Source organism: Oncorhynchus nerka, linkage group LG2 (assembly GCF_034236695.1).
Source record: "Oncorhynchus nerka isolate Pitt River linkage group LG2, Oner_Uvic_2.0, whole genome shotgun sequence".
Classification (NCBI taxonomy): domain Eukaryota; kingdom Metazoa; phylum Chordata; class Actinopteri; order Salmoniformes; family Salmonidae; genus Oncorhynchus; species Oncorhynchus nerka.
The window spans coordinates 41,939,255-41,960,235 of record NC_088397.1 but is presented as its reverse complement, the minus strand read 5'-3'; the positions used below and the strand labels follow the sequence as shown (position 1 = coordinate 41,960,235).

The following is a 20,981-nucleotide window of genomic DNA, read 5'->3' as shown; positions in this document are numbered from 1 at the left end:
GACGTAGAACTACATAAATCTCTGTGTCCTGTGTGTCCTAAAAAGCTCCAGAAGAAACAGTACATTTTGTGTGTGTGTGTGTCCTGAGCAGATCCAGAAGATACATGGGTAGTAGAGCTCCGGGGTCTTCCATTCCACCTGAACATCATTGATCAAGAACATAATAGGATATCGAGCACAATTCAATTAAGCACTAGCAATGGGTTATTTAATGAAAACCTGCAGCAGATTCCAATCTTACCCCTGGGTGCACGTTTAGTTGTTTGCCCTAGCATTACACAGCTGATTCAAATCATCAAAGCTTGATGATGAGTTGGTTATTTGAATCAGCTGTGTCGTGCTAGGGCAAAAAACCCTGGTCTATCCCTGAAAGTGTAGCAAGACAGAGAGAGAGCTCACAGTGATACATAGTATAAGAAGACCGGTATAGGGAAGGTGAGTAAGAAAGACACAAACATCTGAATGAAGATTATTTTCAAGCAAATAAATACAAATCATGATGTCCAACTGAAGATTAATTTAAGATTCCTTTATTTTTTAGATAATGCCTCGTACAATGCTCTTGACTCATACAATGCCTAATAAATGTGTTCAGTGAACGTAAAATATAATATAATGTGAAAATAAATCCCAGTACGTTGACCATTATTCAATGACTTGAAACAGATCATTTTAATGTGCTTTGCTCATATATTGTATGCATATCCAGCGTATCATTTCTCATACATATAACTCCAGGACTATATATTCTCTTGAATCCAGGATTTGAAAAGTTTGAATGAAAACATAACAGTCTTCTAGAACCTATAAATCCATACAAGGTCTAGACTCTTGCGGCAGACTGTTGCACACGCACGATTTGGTTCCGGGTTCCAAGATTCTGGACTGCATGATAGTATAATAGGGACAGCATGACACATTCAGATCATCAGATAGAATATGACATCATCAAAATCAAACGTCCATACTTCCCAGCTTGTTTTGAAAGTTTAAATCGAACAGACAGAAATTATTTAAAATTGATAACCAATGTCTAAAGAGCAGAGCTGTATAGATTTTTTAAAACATTATTTACATAGAAATTAAAGTTAACTAATACAAGGGTTTTTAGGTCATTTTGAAAAATCCGCCATATAATGTATTTCATCCATGACGCCGACTAGCCGTACTTCTCATTTATAATATCCACAATCCAACAGGAGGTTGAGAGCAGAAAAATACCATCCCTGTGGTCATCAGTCCTGTCATTGTGAGTGTTTGAGATCGACTACAATACATTGGAGTCGGACTTCACCGGATCACTGATCTACAAATCACCTTGCATCCCAAATAACTACACATTCTCTGATCAATATTAGCGATTCTGCATCTGGAGCCTTTCTCAAACTGATCCCCTCAAATGCGCTTAAGATTCTCTCCCCTCCCCTCTCCTCTCCTCATCCCTCCTCTCTTATCCAAGGTAAGGATGATCACTCTGGAAGTTGTAGTCTGGACACACTTTCTGCACGAGCTTATAATCGATACTGAAGAAGGAGATGAAGATGCAGATGACTTTAAATGGTTTGGCGCAGAGCCAGGCGGCATGGGACTGAGTGTGCTCTGAGAAGCAGGTCTGGGAGGGGTCGTAGAGGCAGGGCTTGGGCTTCTTGGAACGGTTGGTCTTCTCGTACTCCACCCGGCAGTTGAAGGTCTTTATCTCTTTGGGGTCAATGGTGGACTGGTGCGGGGTCTGTTGTTGGGTGATCTGGGTGAGCTCTGGGTGGAGCTGAGCGTGGAGGCCTGGTTGGTGGTGCTGCAACACCTCAAACTCCACCACCTTGGTGGGAGGGACAATACTGACAGAGACGTTACCGAGACTGGACGAGTTGTGGCGGAAGTAGACGGTGAACGTGCCGTTGATGTGGTCCACGATCTTCCCCGTGACCAAGAGGCTGAACTTCATGGTCTTCACGTTGAAGTAGAAATCCCCCCAGCCGAAGATCTTCTTGGTCTTCTGGGCCGTCTTAAGTGAGGGTTTGCGTTTGTTGCGGTAGCCTGTCTGGTCGAGTAGGAGCGACTGATTACGAGCCCAGTCGTAGGGGTTAAAGAAGCTGTAGGTGGGGGTTTTCAGAGGAGGCTTCATGGGCGGGTTGCCGACCCCGTCCATGCCGGTGGAGAAGATGCGGGAGGTGGTTTGGTATGGGGGTTTGACTCCCCCTGTGGCCCCTCCGCCGGTGGCGACGGCTCCCTCTCCCATGCCATACGGTAGGGTCTTCATCACTGAGCCTGCTGGACCCAGGTCTAGTCCAGGGTAGCCCTTGGCCACCTGCTTCTCCAGTCCCTGCACCTGAGGAGAGAGAGAGGGAGAGAGAAAGAGAGAGGGGGGAGAGAGTTAGTGTCAAGGAATATTGATTATCATTCATCTCATACACTATGCAGGTTGTTAGATGACTTGGATGGCTTTTCTTCATCCCCCGATTCCAACCAGACACAAAGCATCTATTTTTATAATAACATAATTTGTTGTGGATGTTGTTTTACACAGTAAAGCAGATTTTACATGTGAAGATAATGGACGGTTTTGTTCAGACAGGCGACACAGCTTTAATCCAGTCTAGTAAGTGGTTATTCACAGAGGTGATTGACTAGACATCTTCTCTTGTTCTCCCTTCATGTCTCATCAATCATGTCACTGCCAAACACATAGACTATGAAGCACTGTCACATACACACATTCTGCCACACACCCCAGAAGATGACGATTTGACATTTAAAATTACAGCTTTTTTTAAAGGGTTATAACACCAACACAAGCTCCCCAACAACAGAGACACATCGCAATCCAGCTACAGTAAAAAAAATATCCTAATAGATAAACAAACCATCAAACAAGCTAAACCAAAACTCAAAAAAGAGAGCAACACCCCCCACAGTCAGACGTCAGCGTAAATAGTCATGCAAGAATGATTTTTGTCTCCTAATTCTATCTGACCAAACCAGCGAAGTAGAACAGACAGGTTTGTGCCAAAATTCTGCTCATTTGCTATCAATCATTAATCCCAATAATAACCTAATGTTGCCATTTGTCTCAGACTCCTAATACAGTACTCAATACACACATTAATGTATCTATGTCTGCGTTCCAACTGGCACTATATGGTGCATTACTTTTGACCAGGGCCCATAGGGTTTGGCCATAGGGCTCTGGTCAAAAGTAGTGCACTGTATAGGGGATATAGGGTACCATGTGGGACGCAGCCACTCATTCAATGAATGTATGCATTTCTCCTGCTCATTCATTAACATGGGGCCAAGCGGGCCTCAGCAGTCTGGTTTTAAGGTGAATTGATCGGGGTGAAATGACTGGAAGTATATTGAGCGCTGGCTGAATTAATTAAAAGACAGATGTTGATGAATGGCTATTGATCTGATAACGAGTTGCTGGTGGATTTTTAACAGTCGCTGGAGTCCCCTGGGTGGGTTGCTATGTGTGTGTGTCTGAGGAAGGGAGGGGGGGGGCAGTGAACTCACAGAATCTAAATCAAAGATAGGTAACATGGACTTGACTGCGAGATGACCGAGAAAGTCAGTAAGTGTCTAAAAACCTATTTAAACATAATTTGCATAGAAAGACACAGTAAAAGTCTGAACTTTGCGCATGACACAAGTAATTTTTCCAAAAATTGTTTACAGACAAATGATTTCACTTATAATTCACTGTATCACAATTCCACTAAGTTGACTGTGCCTTTAAATAGCCTGGAAAATTCCAGAAAATGATGTCACGGCTTTAGAAACTTCTGATATGCTAATTGACATCATTTCAGTCAATTGGAGGTGTACCCGTGGATGTATTTCAAGACCTACCTTCAAATTCAGTGCCTCTTTGCTTGACATCATGGGAAAATCAAAAGAAATCAGTCAAGACCGCAGAAAATAAATTGTAGACCTCCACAAGTCTGGTTAATCCTTGGGAGCAATTTCCAAACGCCTGAAGGTACCACGTTCATCTGTACAAACAATATTACTGTCACACCCTGACCATAGTTTGCTTTGTATGTTTCTATGTTTTGGTTGGTCAGGGTGTGATCTGAGTGGGCATTCTATGTTGGATGTCTTGTTTGTCTATTTCTATGTCTGGCCTGATATGGTTCTCAATCAGAGGCAGGTGTTAGTCATTGTCTCTGATTGGGAACCATATTTAGCTAGCCTGGGTTTCACTGTGTGTTTGTGCGTGATTGTTCCTGTCTTTGTGTTTGCACCAGATGGGACTGTTTTAGGTTTTCTCACGTTTGTTGTTTTTGTTAGTTATCTCATGTGTAGTTTCTTTATAAATTAAAGAACATGAATAACCACCACGCTGCATAAAGAAAGCCGTTACAATTACACAAGTATAAACACCATGGGACCAGGCAGCCGTCATACCACTCAGGAAGGAGACGCGTTCTGTCTCCTAGAGATGAGCGTACTTTGGTGAGAAAAGTGCAAATTAATCCCAGAACAACAGCAAAGGACCTTGTGAAGATGCTGGAGGAAACAGGCACAACAGTATCTATATCCACAGTAAAACGAGTCATATTTCGACATAACCCCAAAGACCGCTCATCAAGGAAGAAGTCACTGCTCCAAAACCGCCATAAAAAAGCCGGTTTACGGTTTGCAACAGCACATGGGGACAAAGATCATACTTTTTGGAGAAATGTCTTCTGGTCTGATGAAACAAAAATAGAACTGCTTGGCCATAATGACCATTGTTATGTTTGGAGGAAAAAGGGGGAAGCTTGCAAGCCAAAGAACACCATCCCAACCATGAAGCACGGGGGTGGCATCATCATGTTCTGAGGGTGCTTTGCTGCTGGAGGGACTGGTGCACTTCATAAAATAGATGGCATCCTGAGGTAGGACAGTTATGTGGATATATTGAAGCAACATCTCAAGACATCAGTCAGGATTTTAAGGCTTGGTCGCAAATGGGTCTTCCAAATGGACAATGACCCAAAACATTCTTCAATGACCCCAAGTTGTGGCAAAATGGCTTAAGGACAACAAAGTAAACACAAAGCCCTGACTTCAATCTTATTGAACATTTGTGGCCAGAACTGAAAAAGTGTGGCCTACAAACCTGACTCAGTTATACCAGCTCTGTCAGGAGGAATGGGCCAACATTCACCCAACTTATTGTGGGAAACTTGTGGAACCTGTTTGACCCAAGTTAAACAATTTAAAGGCAATGCTACCAAATACTAACTGAGTGTATGTAAACTTCTGACGCACTGGGAATGTGATTAAAGAAATAAATGCTGAAATAAATAATTGTCTCTACTATTATTCTGACATTTCACATTCTTCAAATAAAGTGGTGATCCTAACTGACCTAAAACAGGGTCGTTTTACTAGGATTAAATGCCAGGAATTGTGAAAAACTGAGTTTAAATGTATTTGGCTAAGGTGTACGTAAACCTCCGACTTCAACTGTACGTAGGTGTAGTGTATTTCCATTGTATTTTGTTACATGACATGTAGGTTTTAGCATAATTACAATAATACATTATACATGTATGCCCTGTAATGAATGTACATGTAACACATGCATGCAGAGTTTAACCTTCTCTGACAGCCATGTCAGCAGTGCTGTCAGGTATCGCCATGTGTGGCAATCTCTCAGACTAATTATTAGACCTAATCATCACAGCTCTGTTAACATGGTGTTATGCAGAGGCTCCATGGTCTTGTGTGTGTGTGTGTGTGTGTGATGAACATAGTGGTTATTATGTTATTATGGCTCCATGATCATCACACCAGCAAGGAGCCTGAACTCAAAATTGGAGCTCAGCTAAGAGGTCAGCTAAATCATACACCTCACTACAATATCCAGCCTACATAGGATGTACGGTGCCTTCAGAAAGTATTCAGACCCCTGGACTTTTTACAAATGTTGTTGTGTTACAGCCTGAATTTAAAATGTATTACATTTAGATGTTGTGTCACTGATCTACACACAATACCAAATAATGTCAAAGTGGAATTATGTTTTTAGAAATGTTTACAAATTAATAAAACATGTCAACCTGAGAAAAACTGAAGAATTTGCTTAACAAGTCAGATAATAAATTGCATGGATTAACTCTTTCTGCAATAATGGTGTTTAACATGATTTTTGAACGATTACCCCATCTCTATACCCCAAACATACAATTATCTGTGATAGGACAAAAACTAAGGATGGATCAACAACATTGTAGAACCTTAACAATACTGACCTAAATGATGGAGTGAAAAGAAGGAAGCCTGTACAGAATAAAAATATTCCAAAACATGCATCCTGTTTGCAATAAGGCACTAAAGTAATACTGCAAAAAATATAGCAAAGAAATTAACTTTTTGCCCTAAATACAAAGCATTATGTTTGGGGCATATCCAACACATCACTCAGTACCACTCTTCATATTTTCAAGCATTGTGGTGGCTGCATCATCTAATGGGTATGCTTGTCATCGGCAAGAACTGGGGAGTTTTTTAGGATAAAAAGAAGAGGAGTAGAGATAAGCACAGGCTTTCCAACAGACACGGGGAGAAAAATCTACCTTTCAGCAGGACGATAACGTTACTCACCAAGACAACATTGATTGTTCCGGAGTGGCGTAGTTAAATTGGTTTGGAAATCTAAAACAACACTTTAAAATGGCTGTCTAGCAATGATCAACAACAAACTTGACAGAGCTTGAAGAATTTTAAGAAGAATAATGGGCAAATATTGTACAATCCAGATTTGCAGCACTCTTAAAGACTTACCCAAAAAGACTCACGGCTTTAATGGCTGCCAAAGGTGATTCTAACATGAATTGACTCAGGGGGTTGAATACTTATCTAATCAAAATATATTTGTGTTTTATTTTCAATTAATACTTTTTTGTTGATACATTTTTATTCCACTTTGACATTACACTGTATGCTGAGTAGATCACTGACAAAACATACAATTAAGTCAGTTAAGGACAAATTCTCATTTTACACGGCCTACCCCGGCCAAACCCTCCCTTAACCGGACGACACTGGGCCAATTGTGCGCCGCCCTATGGGACTGATACAGCCCATGATGCAGCCCGGGATCAAACCAGGGTCTGTAGTGATGCCTCTTAGCACTGAGATACAGTGCCTTAAACCACTGTGCCACTAGGGAGCAAAATCCCACTTTGTAACACAACAAAATGTGGTCGGGTATGAATAGTTTTTGATTCACTGCACTCCAATTAAAATATCCAATTAGTTCAATGATGTATGTTCACTGTATATATGTTTATAGCACAATATTTCAGAATGATTTTATGATACATACAATGTGATTAAAAACAATCCACAGTTATTTAAAAAAAAAAATAAGCTAATGATCGATCCTCTGTGGCCGAATCATGATTTTTGGTGTAGTAGACTATTTTGAATGATTCATATTCATTTATGTATAGACATGTATAGGCTAATTAGGTTACATCATTTCGGCAATTTAATTCAATTTACTTTAGGGTAAGCTTAGTGAACTCATCGAACCGCATTTTGGAGTCCATTCACACATTTTTTATGCTTCTGACATGCGGTGACAGGGTTGGGTAGGTTACTTTCTAAATGTAATCAGCTACAGTTACTAGTTACCTGTCCAAAATTGTCATCAGTAACGTAACTTTTGGATTACCCAAACTTAATCTGATTACATTCAGTTACTTTTAGATTACTTCCCCCTTAAGAGGCATTCGAAGAAGACAAAATGTATGTTACCAATTGAACGACATCTATTGCAGGATAAATCAATGTTAAAGTTTACATAGCTGGCCATATCGATGTCAAATTTTACTTCATGGGTTGGTTATGTAAGACTTATTCTAACCCATCGCTTTCTACTACATATAATAATAGGATTAAATGATATCTTTACATTAATATATATAATTTATATGTCCAAAAATTGATGTAGCCACTACAGATTGCCCCTTTAAGTCTATCAAAAGTGTGCGTCTTTGAGCATGTGTCCATTAGGCCTAAGGGTGTATTTTTGTCAGCATGAATTTGAGTAATAAAAGCCCTATTTTTATTCCATAGGCTGGGATCCGCACCATCCGCATAGGCTGGGATCCGCAGCTGTTCAATGAGCACATTTTCACTGGCTGTCCACTGGTTTCAAAAACAATGATTGATAGGCAGCCAAAACTTCTTGAATTCAACTATTATTGGGTTCAAATACCCATTTAGACTAGTGAATAGCCATCCACAACAACCAAAATACGTAAGGCGCAAATAGCTAAATGAGAGAGCAGCAGTGTGATTCACATCAATGTGCTATGTAGATAATGATAATAATAATTTATATCCATATCGCCGTAGACTACACCACTGCTGTCATCCTTACCTCCAAGCGTTTATTCAAGTTGGGTAATCTTTGGATGCCGACAGCAGTCGCACCATTGGAAGACATAACTTAGACTGTAGCCTACAAAATTCCTTCTCCTGTTCTTTTCCCGCGATCCATCAAACACATAGCGGTCTCTAACTTGTGGTTAGAGTCGCTCAGGTGGAACGAATTTAAACTTGCGCCTTTTCCAGTTATGATTTGAATGTCATTGAGAAAACAGAGAAGTGTCAAAGATTTTTTTATCACTAACATCCTTTCTGAATTTAAAAGTAATCCATGAAGTAATCATCTAGTTTTTCAAAAATATCTGTAATCTGATCACAATATTTGTGCTGGTAATGTAACGGATTACAGTTACATTTTTTGTGTGTAATCCCTTACATGTAAAGGATTACATGTAATCAGTTACTCCCCAATCCTGTGCGGTAATGATAAAATGTGATGAAATAGCCTAAAGCCTTCTTGACATTTTGTTTCAGTTATTGTTATAGGCTCATATTTAACCGGTATGGTAAATAATTATTTTGCTTGGATGTCGTACCGGATCGTACCGCCTTACTTTCACCCTTGCATACACCTCACAGCAGATACAATATCCACGTGATAACCTGGATTTGTCATTCCCATTTCAGCAGCCGAAGCTGGATCCCGAAACAGAAAACGGTTGAAGTATAAAACAGACAGAGTACCCCCTTTGAATGCGTCAGTGAGGAGGAGTCCTAAATACTCCTATTTTATATGTGGAGTCAGTCCAGGATATTCATCCTTACAGAGAGATTTAAGCTACATCTGTCCATCAAAAGTGACTATCTTGAATCAAAGACACACACTAGATAGAGGTTGGTAAGGACTAGGGCTGTTACGGTGACCATATTACAACTACACCGGCGGTCACTGAGTCATGAAGAAAGTCAAATTCCATGTGACCGTTTATTCACAATAATTGGGCTACTCCAAGCTCTGCTGCTGCTGGTGGTCATGAGTAACCTACAAAACTTGCTAACCGCCTGGTACTCAGTACGCTATTGTCCCTCTAATCACTCTGACATCAATGCAAATGTCATCGACAATCCAATCAAACACTTCATGAGAGCCCATGAGCTCATGTTGTGCAACATTTCTATAGGCTATGCAATTGTGTGAGAAAACAGAGTGAAGACCTTTAAAAAGAGTGGGATCCCATCAGCTTTCTATAAGCTAGGCCTACTATATTTATACCTCAACTTTCCTAGTATTAAGCACATTGGTTGTCTTTACAACAGGAGTATAGTCTACCTGGCTGGCATGAAAATGCTATTTAAGTGCCTAAATGACATGTATTCTTTTCCCCCTGCCCCTGTTTCGATACAGATGCATGATAATGGCCTATTCTAAATTAAAACAAATTTCACACATTATTTAGTATATTTAAAGACAAGAATAGTCTGATGGGTGACATTTTTAGCCTTGCACTTTTAAATGATATATTATCACTTGCGAATAATGCCCAGCATAAGGCAAGAAACAATTGCATACCTTTCTTTTTCAAATCATAGTTCCACACCTCATGTAGCCTAGCCCATAGGCCTATATGTTTTGATAAGGTTTGTATTTCAACTAAAGTGGCCAAATAACTTCTTAAAATTAAGCACATTAATCCACTTTACAATGGGTGTAGAGCCTAACTGGCATATATAAGCATGTGTGTGAGTTTCAAGTTTGGGAGAAAAAAATCACCATAAAAATGCACCTTTATAATAAAAGTATTACATACATAATCACATTTGCGGTCACTTTTGATAATGGTGTTTTCCCGCTAATGGAACATTTGCACGGCCTACTACCGTGTGTGCATTGTTGCGCTTATAATGTGAAAAAAATAGCCTAATAGTTTATCAACATTTTAAGCTAATCTGTTGCGTCAGCCTCATTTAGTAAAAAAAGTGTATTTGATGCTAGTGGTTGTATTATTTTGGGATCTATCGCATCCCACATCGGTCCCAGACTATGTTTGTTGGAATATTTATTTCTCGCACAGAATAGGTCAACTTTTGTACTACGGGGGATAGTAGATTGACATAGGCTAGTGCTTTAGCTGTTCATTAGGCCTATGTCACGTCCTGACCTTAGTTTCCTTTTTACGTCTCTATTTTGGTTTGGTCAGGGCGTGAGTTGGGGTGGGCATTCTGTGTTTTTTCTATGTTTTCTATTTCTATGTGTTTGGCCTGGTATGGTTCCCAATCAGAGGCAGCTGTCAATCGTTGTCTCTGATTGAGAACCATACTTAGGTAGCCTTTTCCCACCTGTGTTTTGTGTGTAATTATTTGTTTGTGTGCACCTCGGTTGCGTCACGTGCTTTGCTGTTTACCTGTTTGTTTTTTTGGTTATTTCGGTTTCACTTTCATTAAAAGATGTGGAACTACATGCACGCTGCGCCTTGATTTATGACAGGGAGTTTGAGGATAGCGACCGTGACAGCCTACTCATCTTGTTGGCTGACGAAAAGTACATGTGGACAGGTCTTCCAATATCTTCAATATGCGCCTCGGAATTGGATAAGGATGTGCGCAGTTGAGTCCCTGATGTGTCTGTCTTCACTTGTAGCCTGTGAGAAAGACTCGATCAGAGAGCCATGTGAGTGAGAGGTGCTTCAGAGCATGCAGCACACAGGGAGAATGGAATACAAATTATTATATTCAGCCCAAGGGCAAAATGGCCACTGGCCGCAAAAGGCATGGATATCACAACTAAAGTTACATTAGTAACTCTAAATGAAGCATAAAGTCCCTGTTTCTTTGTTAACTGCTCGATACAGAATAGCCGCATGTGCGGAGAAAATATCCTTTCTATTTTTTTCAGCTTTGTTCAATTGTATTCTTCATACTATATAATAATATGAAATAATGCCACCAAATTCTAAGCAAATCTTGGCTGTTAAATGAGTGTAGCCCACAGCCATATCACATAGCCAGATCAGGACCTAACATAAGGACAACACTATTCTGTTCTTCTGAAAGAGACTACATTTTCTTCATTTCATGTTTCTTTAGATCTGTCTAAAATAGATAATGGATTTATTGTGAGGGTGTAGGTTATTTTACATGGATTTATTAGACATTTTAAAATGTAGACGTTCCAAAGCTCTGCATCAGTTGATTGTAAAGGCTATGTGTGGAAGTCAGGAGATGCTAAATGTGTTTATGTTAATTAACGGTCAATTACAAGATATTTGCTTGACAATCACCGGCTGATGAAATTTCGTGACCGCCACAGCCCTAGTAAGGACACTGCGCCGAGGTTGGTAAGCTAAAGATATGGTTCATATTTTAAATCAAAGACACACTGGGTAGAGGTTGGTAAAGGGTGAAATGGCTTCTCTCACATGGGGAGCAGATAATGTTTCAGCAAATTAGCCACACGCCAAGAGATCACAGTGAGGTCAAAGATTAGGGTTGAAAGTATGGAGTCAGCAAAGTATGGAGTCAACGGCAGGAAAGGGAGGGTATACCTATACGATCCTTTTAAAATCAATGCTGGTTGTTGCTGAAAAGGACTATGCGGAATAAATAAAATAAATAAAAATGTATATGTCCAGAAATGTATATACACAGTAGGCCTACAGCTATTTGTTGAAATCTAAATTAAACACATACACAGTATATTCCACTTTTCACAGACTGGAAAATCCAGACCAGTGGAGGTGCATAAATCCGCATTAGCTACATGCAGAGCCTTCGGAAAGTATTCACACCTCTTGACCTTTTCCAAATGTTGTTGTGTTACAGCATGAATTTAAAATTGATTACATTGATACAATACACCCAGTCACTACAGAGATACAGGCATCCTTCCTAACTCAGTTGCCGGAGAGGAAGGAAACCACTCAGGGATTTCACCATGAGGCCAATGGTGACTTTAAAACAGTTGCAGAGTTTAATGACTGTGGTAGGAGAAAACTGAGGATGGATCAATATCATTGTAGTTAAAGTACTCCACATAAATAACATAATTGGCCTATGGAGTGAAAAGAAGGAATCCTGTACAGAATAGAACTATTCCGAAACCTGCATCCTGTTTGCAACAAGGCACTAAAAAAACGTGGCAAACAAATGAACTTTTTGTCCTGAATACAAAGCATTATGTTTGGGGCAAATACAACACAACACAACATCTGGAGAGTGGTACTGAGTACCACTCTCCAGATATTCAAGCGTAGTGGTGGCAACATCATGTTATGGGTATGCTTGTAATCTTGTATGCTTGTAATCCTTAAGGACTGGGGAGGTTGTCAGGATAAAAAGAAGTGGAATGGAGCTAAGCCGTGTCAAAACCCTAGAGGAACACAAGGCCAGATCTACACTGGAGTTGCTTACCAAGTAGACAGTGAATGTTCCGGAGTGGCCGAGTAACAGTTTTGTCTTAAATCTACTTGAAAATCTATGGCAAGACCTGAACATGGTTGTCTAGCAATGATCAACAACCAATTACAATTTTGAAAAGAATAATGCGCAAATGTTGCACAGTCCAGGTTTGGAAAGATCTTAGAGACTTAACCAGAAAGACTCACAGCTGTAATCGCTGCCAACGGTGCTTCTACAAAGTATTGACTCAGGGGTGTAAATACTTATGTCACTATGGGGTATTGTGTGAGTAGATGGGTGAGAAACAATATCTATTTAATCACTTTTGAATTCAGGCTGTAACACAACAAAATATGGAATAGGTCAAGGGGTATGAATACTTTCTTAAGGTACCGTAAATACACAAAGTAATTCCGCAGTACCATTAAAAAAAGACTTAAGTACTGTAGGCCTACACCTGTAAACCTGACAAATATAGCCATCCCTCTGACTCCCTCAGATAATAATCATAAAACGGAGTGAAGCAATCTTTCCCTCTTCTCTGACATAAATAGGTTTCTTCACACTGTACAAGCACTTCGAATCAACCCAATAATCTCATTCACCAAACTCAGTTCACCTCTAAGGGACAGGTGGTCAATTGAAGTAATGCATCTGTGTTATTTGGCATGCCAGCATGATATATGTCAGCAACGTTTCACAGCTAAGATGATTTTACACAAGATTCTCTCTCAGCCCCCCCCATTTATTTGTCAAGCTTATGGTTTGGGAAGGGAACAGATAAAGATGGAGTGATTTTTTTTCTGGTAAAATCTTGTATACATTTGTATGATACAGGCAAGAAATTTACCAGGAAGAGAATTGAATTACGAGACATTACAGGAGAGAGAATAAGCCAAGGAAAATGTTATTACTGAAGAGGTGAGATGAGAGAGAAGAGCAAGAACATGCACTTTCTCTAGGGGATGTTGAAACATTAATAACACTTTAACTTCATTTGGTGGGTCTACGAGCAAAAAGCATCTTAGTACACTGTTTAGGAAAGAGGAGCGCAGAGCTAGCAGATCAACTGTAAGTGCATACAGAGAGAAGCAGGCTCTGTCCCAAATGGTACCCTACTCTCTGTGTTTTGCACTACTATTCCAGGGTATTTTGACCAGGGCCTATCGAGCTCTGGTCGTGAGCAATGCACTATATATGGAAGAGGGTGCCATTTGGGAAGCACTTGCAGTGATTGGAAAGCCAGAGCATGTTCGGTGCAGCAGGAAGATAGTAGGTTCATACTCACTTATCAAATGCCAGAGGGTTAGGGTGTCAGGTGAAATTGACTTCTGATGTGTCAATGACTGTTACAATTAAGATCTATTTTCATCATTAGGAAGCTTTGGATCAATGAGCTGGCAGCTGCAATGGTCTGATCCTTGATCTACAGTTCACTCATACTTACATTTATCCTTTAAAACCTATCCTCCTCCTAGAGAGAGATAGATTGAGTGAGTAAGTGACTGTGTGGCCAGGGGATGTGGCCTGCCCTGCCTGCCCACCATCCCATGGCTGACATTGCTCTCTCTCCCAGAAGAGTAATATGAGGATACGTGACTCTCCCCCCCATAGGATTGATAGTAGGAGGATGAGTGCAGCCCATCTTGGATCACTTGACCCACCAGGCTGTTCGTTTGCTTAATTGGAGTTTTATTTGTGACAATCAATTCATTTCTATCTCTCCCACTGCCCTCTCATCTACCATTGATCTGCTGTCACTGAGAAGAGTCAAATTGACCCCCCCATCCTCTCGCTCTCACACACACACACACACACACACACACACACACACACACACACACACACACACACACACACACACACACACACACACACACACACACACGGCCTCCCGAGTGGCACAGTGGTCTAAGGCACTAGTTGTGCCACTAGAGATCCTGGTTTGAGTCCAGGCTCTGTCGCAACCGGCCGCGACCGGGAGACTCATGCACAATCGGCCCAGCGTCATCCAGTTTAGGGGAGGGTTTGGCCGGGCAGGGATGTCCTTGTCCCATCGCGCTCTAGCGACTCCTGTGGTGCGCCTGGCGCATGCATGCTGACACGGTCGCCAGGTGTACTGTGTTTCCTCTGACACATTGGTGTGGCTGGCTTCGGGGATAAGTGGGCTGAACTGAGGTGGCGCAAACTCACATTCAAAGTCAAACGCGCCTCATCAAAGGGAGTGAGACCCACTCTGACTCTTTGTCAGTCACTCAGTTAGAACAGAAACACAGAAAGGTAGAGAGACGAAAAAAGGATTGAGGCTGCTAAATGTGTGAAATTAACCGACTTATTTGCTTAAAGTTCAGCTTCTGCTGGTCCAATGCTGTGTCCATGTCTCTGAGAAATGACAGATCAGATGCTTTGGTGCAGTCAAGGTAGGAAGAAAACAGAGAAAGACACTTTACGCACACTGACACAGATCATGTATGTAGCCTCATGTATGTAGCCTAATGCTGCCAGTTAGGGCTAATATTTTGGCAGTATATTGTATGAAATATACTGAACAAAAATATAAACGCAACATGTGAAGTGTTGGTCACATGTTCCATGAGGTGAAATAAAATATCCCATGAGGGCGCAAGCCTCCTGCTAGCCTGTGATTGATCTGTGTCAGCATGTGGTCCTGTGTGACGATAAATGTGGTAGTCTGAATGGATCACTATTTAATTAAATATCTTGATTTGTAGCTAAATTGAAAATAATTCACTGTGGGGATTGAACTTGATAAATAAATTCAATTTAACGGCCAAAGCGGCAATCTAAAATGTTTTTGTTTGGCCTTTCTTGCGATCGTAATTTACATGAGTTTTCTAGGGTAGGCCCAGGCTTTTGGCGCCGTTAGGTTGCTACGCAGTAGCCAATCAGCAGAGCTCATGACATCAGGTTCCAGACCAGAGACTAGGGGCGGATTACATTACATAACCACCACCACTGAATGCTGAAAAGTCCAGCCTATATCCCACTTATTTCGTACACTGAAAACCCATCACTTCTTGGCATGATATGATACCATGACTGTGAGGTTTGAAATGATACCATGACTATGATGAGGCATTGAAATGATACCATGACTATGAGGTTAAAGGGAAGACTGTTAGCTTAAATTTGAGGGTATTTTCATCCATATCGGGTGAACCGTTTAGACATTACAGCACCTTTAATACATAGTAATTTAAGGGGACCAAAAGTATTGGGACAAATTCACTTATGTGTATTAAAGTAGTAGAAAGTATTTGGTCCCATATTCATTACCCGCAATGACTACATCAAGCTTCTGACTACACATTTGTTGGAAGCATTTTCTGTTTGTTTTGGTTGTGTTCAGATTATTTTGTGCCCAATAGAAATGAAGGGTATAGGTGTCACGAATATCACGAAGGTGGCTCCCCTTCCCGTTCGAGTGGCGCTTGGCCGTCGTCGTCGCTGGTCTACTAGCTGCCACCGATCCCTTTTTCCACTTTTCGTTTGGTTTCGTCTGGTTTCAGCTGTTCCTTGTTGGGGTTTTTGGGTTGGGGATATTTAAGTTCTATTAGCCCGCCTGTGTTTGTGTGGGCTTGTTTGCTGTTATGTCAAGAGGTGTTCCTGTTTATTGTTGGGATTTTCGCTGTCCCTATGTACCAGTTTGTACTTGGGTAGAATGTTTTAAGCCTGTGTTCAGCGTCACCCGTTTGTGCGCTATTCCTGTACGGACATTAAAGCGGTTTCCCAAATCCTCTGCTCTCTGCGCCTGACGCAACACCCATCACTCTTCGAGCGTTACAATAGGATGTGTTATGTAATTTTAGAGTCACTTTGTAAATAAGAATATAATATACTTAGAAATACTTCTACATTAATGTGTATGCTACCACGATTATGGATAATCCTGAGTGAATCGTGAATGATGATGAGTGAGAAAGTTACAAATGCAGAATGGTCATCTATAAGGCATTTATTCAGTGATTTTATTTTTTGTCTAATATATCTGTTTATTAATTCACAACTAGGAGTGTAACACTTTATTTTAAGGGTCATTAATAAACCAAAAATACATGTATTAATCATTACTAAAGTAGTTTTGCCGGCCTTAATCTAAAGTTAGTTCTATTTATTCTTTATAAATATTTTATAAAATGTTTTGAGTGACCATTCTAATTTCTGACAAAAAGATGGGCATGCCATTCCTGCAGTACCAGGTAAAAGAACAAGCACACAGCCCACCCTTTGCCTTGATGACAGCGTTGCACACTCTTGGCAGTCTCTCAACCAGCTTCACCTGGAATGATTTTCCAACCGTATTGAAGGAGTTCCCACATATGCTGAGCACTTGTTGTTTGCTTTTCCTTCACTCTGCGGTCCAACTCATCCTAAACCATCTCAACTGGGTGGATGTCGAGTGATTGTGGGGTCCAGGTCATCTGATGCAGCACTCCATCACTCTCCTTCTTGGTCAAATAGCCCTTACAGAAGGTTTCCATCTGTACTTTGCTCCGTTCATCTTTCCCTCGATCCTGACTAGTCTTCCAGTCCCTGCCGTTGAAAAACATCCCCACAGCATGATGCTGCCACCACCATGCTTCACCGTAGGGATGGTGCCAGGTTTCATCCAGACGTGGCACTTGGCATTCAGGCCAAAAAGTTCAAGCTTGGTTTCATCAGACCAGATGTTTGTCATGGTCTGAGTGTCACCTCAGACCCTTCTCCCCCGATTGGTCAATTTGTCTGGGCGGACAGCTCTAGGAAGAGTCTTGTTGGTGGTTCCAAACTTCTTCCATTTAAGAATAATGGAGGCCACTGTGTTCTTGGGGACCTTCAATGCTGCAGAAATGTTTTTGTACCTGTAGTATCCTTAGAGGCTTCTTAGATTGATGACTCATGACACGTAAGTACGGTTTAGTATTTAATTGTAACTTAGAATAACATTCTCTAATGCACCTGGCTTAAGCTACCTGAAGCTTTCTTAAATCACGGTTATATAGGCAGACATAGGAAACGGCTACGGATAGCAGAAAGCAAACCACCATCTTGAGTCAATACTGCCATCTACTGGTAAACATAAATATACCAGGTTACTACATACCCCCCTTTAAAGCTAATAACCCAACTTAATTCCTTTCTGAGCTATTCTATTTTCATATTTACATCTGATCAAACATCTCTCTCTAATAGGACGTCTCAGTGTTGGTGTATTTTCACTTTCAAGTCTGGACTGATGAGTTCCAAGGTTGACCTTAACCTCCATGACATCAACATTTCTGCAGTTGACAACCCTGTTGTTGCTTGAGGAGTAATCCTGCAGCTAAACAAGAATCTTGACAACTTGTTTCAATACTGGGCCCTTGCATCTTCCTCATCCCCTCGTTCAAGGTCTGAACTGCCGTTCTGCTAATCCATTTGAAGATGGGTGAAAAGGGGCCGACGTTAAGTGCTGAATTCCATTTTGTTTCATGAAATGTGAATTCAGGGCTTGTAAAACAAGTAGCATTGTCGCTAACCAACATTTGAGGCAATCCCATAACACTGAAGCTTTGTTTCAGCTTCTCAATCGTAGCTTACGATGTGGACATATTCATGGGGTAAACATCCATCCACTTTGAATGAGAATCAATCAGAACAAGGAAAAATGTTCCTAGGAAAGGTCCAGCGTAGTCCACATGTAGTCGTGTCCATGGTTTTTATGGCAATTCCCATGGATGTAATGGCGTGGTGGGGGGGGGGTGACTTCCTGTTACTCTGACAATCTGCACACCGGCTAACCTCATTTTCCACATCCTGGTCCATCTTTGGCCACCAGACGTATGACCTTGCTAGGCCTTTCATTCTCGACATTCCTGGATGCGACTGATGCAACAACTTCTGTAGCATACCTCGCCCTTGTGGTGGGATAACTACTAGCCATACAGAACACATCCATCTTGAACACTCAAGGCCAAGCGACGAGTGTAGTAAGGTATCATCTGAGGCTCTGTCACTGTAGGCCATCCTTTCAGGATAAATTCATGCACTTGTGATAATGTCACATCCTTTGAAGTTCATTGCCTGATTTGTGCGGTGCTCAACGGTACATCATCCAACTCATTGATCATCAAGACCTGGTCATTTTCTTCTTCCTGAATGATGATTTCTGGAACAGGCAGCCTACTCAGAGCATCTGCATTCCCATGGTATCTACCTGGTTTGTAAATTATTCTGTACTCGTAGGCCCTGAGCCACACAGCCCAATGTTGAACTCTTGGAGAGACCATTTGTGGTACTGGCTTTTGTTCATGGAACAGAGAGATCAGAGGCTTATGGTCAGTCACAATAGTGAATGTTCTCTTGTATAAGTACTTGTGGACTCTCTGTATTCCGAATATGACAGCCAATCATTCCTTGTCCAGCTGAGAGTACTTTTTCTCCTCTGGCGACAACGTTCTTGACATGAACCCGATACGTTTCTCTGCACTATTCTCCATCCTGTGTGATAGCACCGCCCCCACACCATACGATGAGGCATCACACGATAAGATGAGGTCTCTGTCTGCTGAGTAGTGCACGAGCACTTCTGCTGATTGCAGTAACACCTTTGACTTTGCAAAAGATTCTTCCTGTCTTTCTGACAATTTCCAGGCCACATCCTTCCTTAACAGTTGATGCAGAGGAGCTAAGAGGGTAGAGAGGTTAGGGAGGAAGCGATTATAATACTTCAGTAAGCCTAGATAGGCTTTCAATTCTGTAAAGTTTGTCGGAGCTGAAGCTTCCACAACAGCCCTCACTTTAGCTTTGACAGTGTGTAACCCCTTGGCATCCACCTTGTGACCCAGGTACTGCACTTCATCAGCTAACAGTGTACACTTGTTCCTCTTCAGCCGGAGACCGGCCTCCTCTATCCTCCTCAAAACTTCACCCAAGTTTCTGAGATGTCCGTCCTTCGTGACTCCCGTGACAAGAATGTTGTTGAGGTAAACCGCTACTTGGGTATCCCCTGCAGAACTCCATCCATGGTTCTTTGGAAGATAGCTGGTGCAGAAGACACCCCGAAGGTAAGCATTTGTAGGTAAACATCCCTCTGTGGGTGTTTATGGTCAGGTACTTCTGTGAAGCTTTATCATTAGCACTTGCTGATATGCGTCACTCATGTCCAGTTTTGTGAACTGTTGCCCTCCGGTTAACGTTGAAAGCAAATCCTACACTTTGGGTATGGGGTACTGCTCCAGAGGAAACTCTATTTACAGTCAGTTTATGGTCACCGAATAATCTGACTGAACCATCTGGTTAGAGTATGGGAACAACTGGTGTTGCCCACTCAGAGAACTTGACAGGTATAATTATATCCTCTGCTAAGAGTTGGCCAATTTCCACATCCACTTTAGGCTTCATGGCACATGGAACTGATCAAGGCATATAGAATCTGGGAGTAGCATCAGTAGCAACATCAATGGTAGCTTGGACCCCTTTTAATGTCCCTAGCTCTTCTTTAAACACACACTCATGCTTTGAAAGCTCCTGCTGCAGTGTCAATGTCTCTGTGGTGACATGTTTGATTTAATTTTATTTCCTCCAACCACCCTCTCCCTAGTAAGCTAGGGCCATTACCTTCCACTACTAAGAGAGGCAGACTTTTATTTTGTCCTTGATATTCCACAGCAATGCAGTGCCTTAGACCACTGCGCCACTCGGGAGGCCCAGAATCTGAATAGTTATGTTAATAAGTTATTTCTGTTTTTTTTTATACATTTGCAAAAATGTCTAAAAACCTGTCTTCACTTTGTCGTTATGGGGTTTTGTGCATCGATTGATGAGGAAATGTTTTCACTTAATCAATTTTAGAATAAGGCTGTAATGTAACAAAATGTCAAAAGGGGAGGGGTCTGAATACTTTCTGAATGCACTGTATTTTATAATAATATTTTTGTTATCAAATGTGTATTAATCTTTAAAAAATATATACATTTTCTTTCACTTTCACAATACATTGTATTTTTTAAATGTTAAAATTTGATTTAACTTTTATTTTATCAGGGAGTCTTACTGAGACCAAGGTCTCTTTTACAGATGAGCCCTGAATTACATATATTACAGAAAATACACACATCAAAATATAAATACAAAATGCATGTAGCAACACTAACCCTTCCTTTGTCCCCCATACATACAACATCTGTAAGGTCCCTAAGTCAAGTATTGCATTTCAAACACAGATTCAACTACAAAGACCAGGGATCTTTTCAAACGCTTCTTAAAGATGGGTAACAATA

General features: G+C 41.1%; 1 protein-coding gene and 1 long non-coding RNA gene across 2 annotated transcripts in view; one reads left to right on the top strand and one right to left on the bottom strand.

The window, feature by feature from the left end:
* Nucleotides 1-514: 514 nt before the first annotated feature.
* The window catches only part of LOC115135411 (neurexophilin-2-like), a 94,084-nt gene continuing 73,617 nt past the window's right edge, over nucleotides 515-20,981 (bottom strand). Inside the window, exon 2 of the mRNA XM_029670082.2 lies at nucleotides 515-2,326. Coding sequence (XP_029525942.1) covers nucleotides 1,451-2,326 — 876 coding nt within the window. The 3' untranslated portion in view covers nucleotides 515-1,450. The remainder of the gene's footprint in view (nucleotides 2,327-20,981) is intronic.
* Nucleotides 19,390-20,981, top strand: part of LOC115135414 (uncharacterized) — a 29,354-nt gene continuing 27,762 nt past the window's right edge. The window contains exon 1 of the long non-coding RNA XR_010464416.1: nucleotides 19,390-19,766. This is a non-coding gene — a long non-coding RNA (uncharacterized LOC115135414). The remainder of the gene's footprint in view (nucleotides 19,767-20,981) is intronic.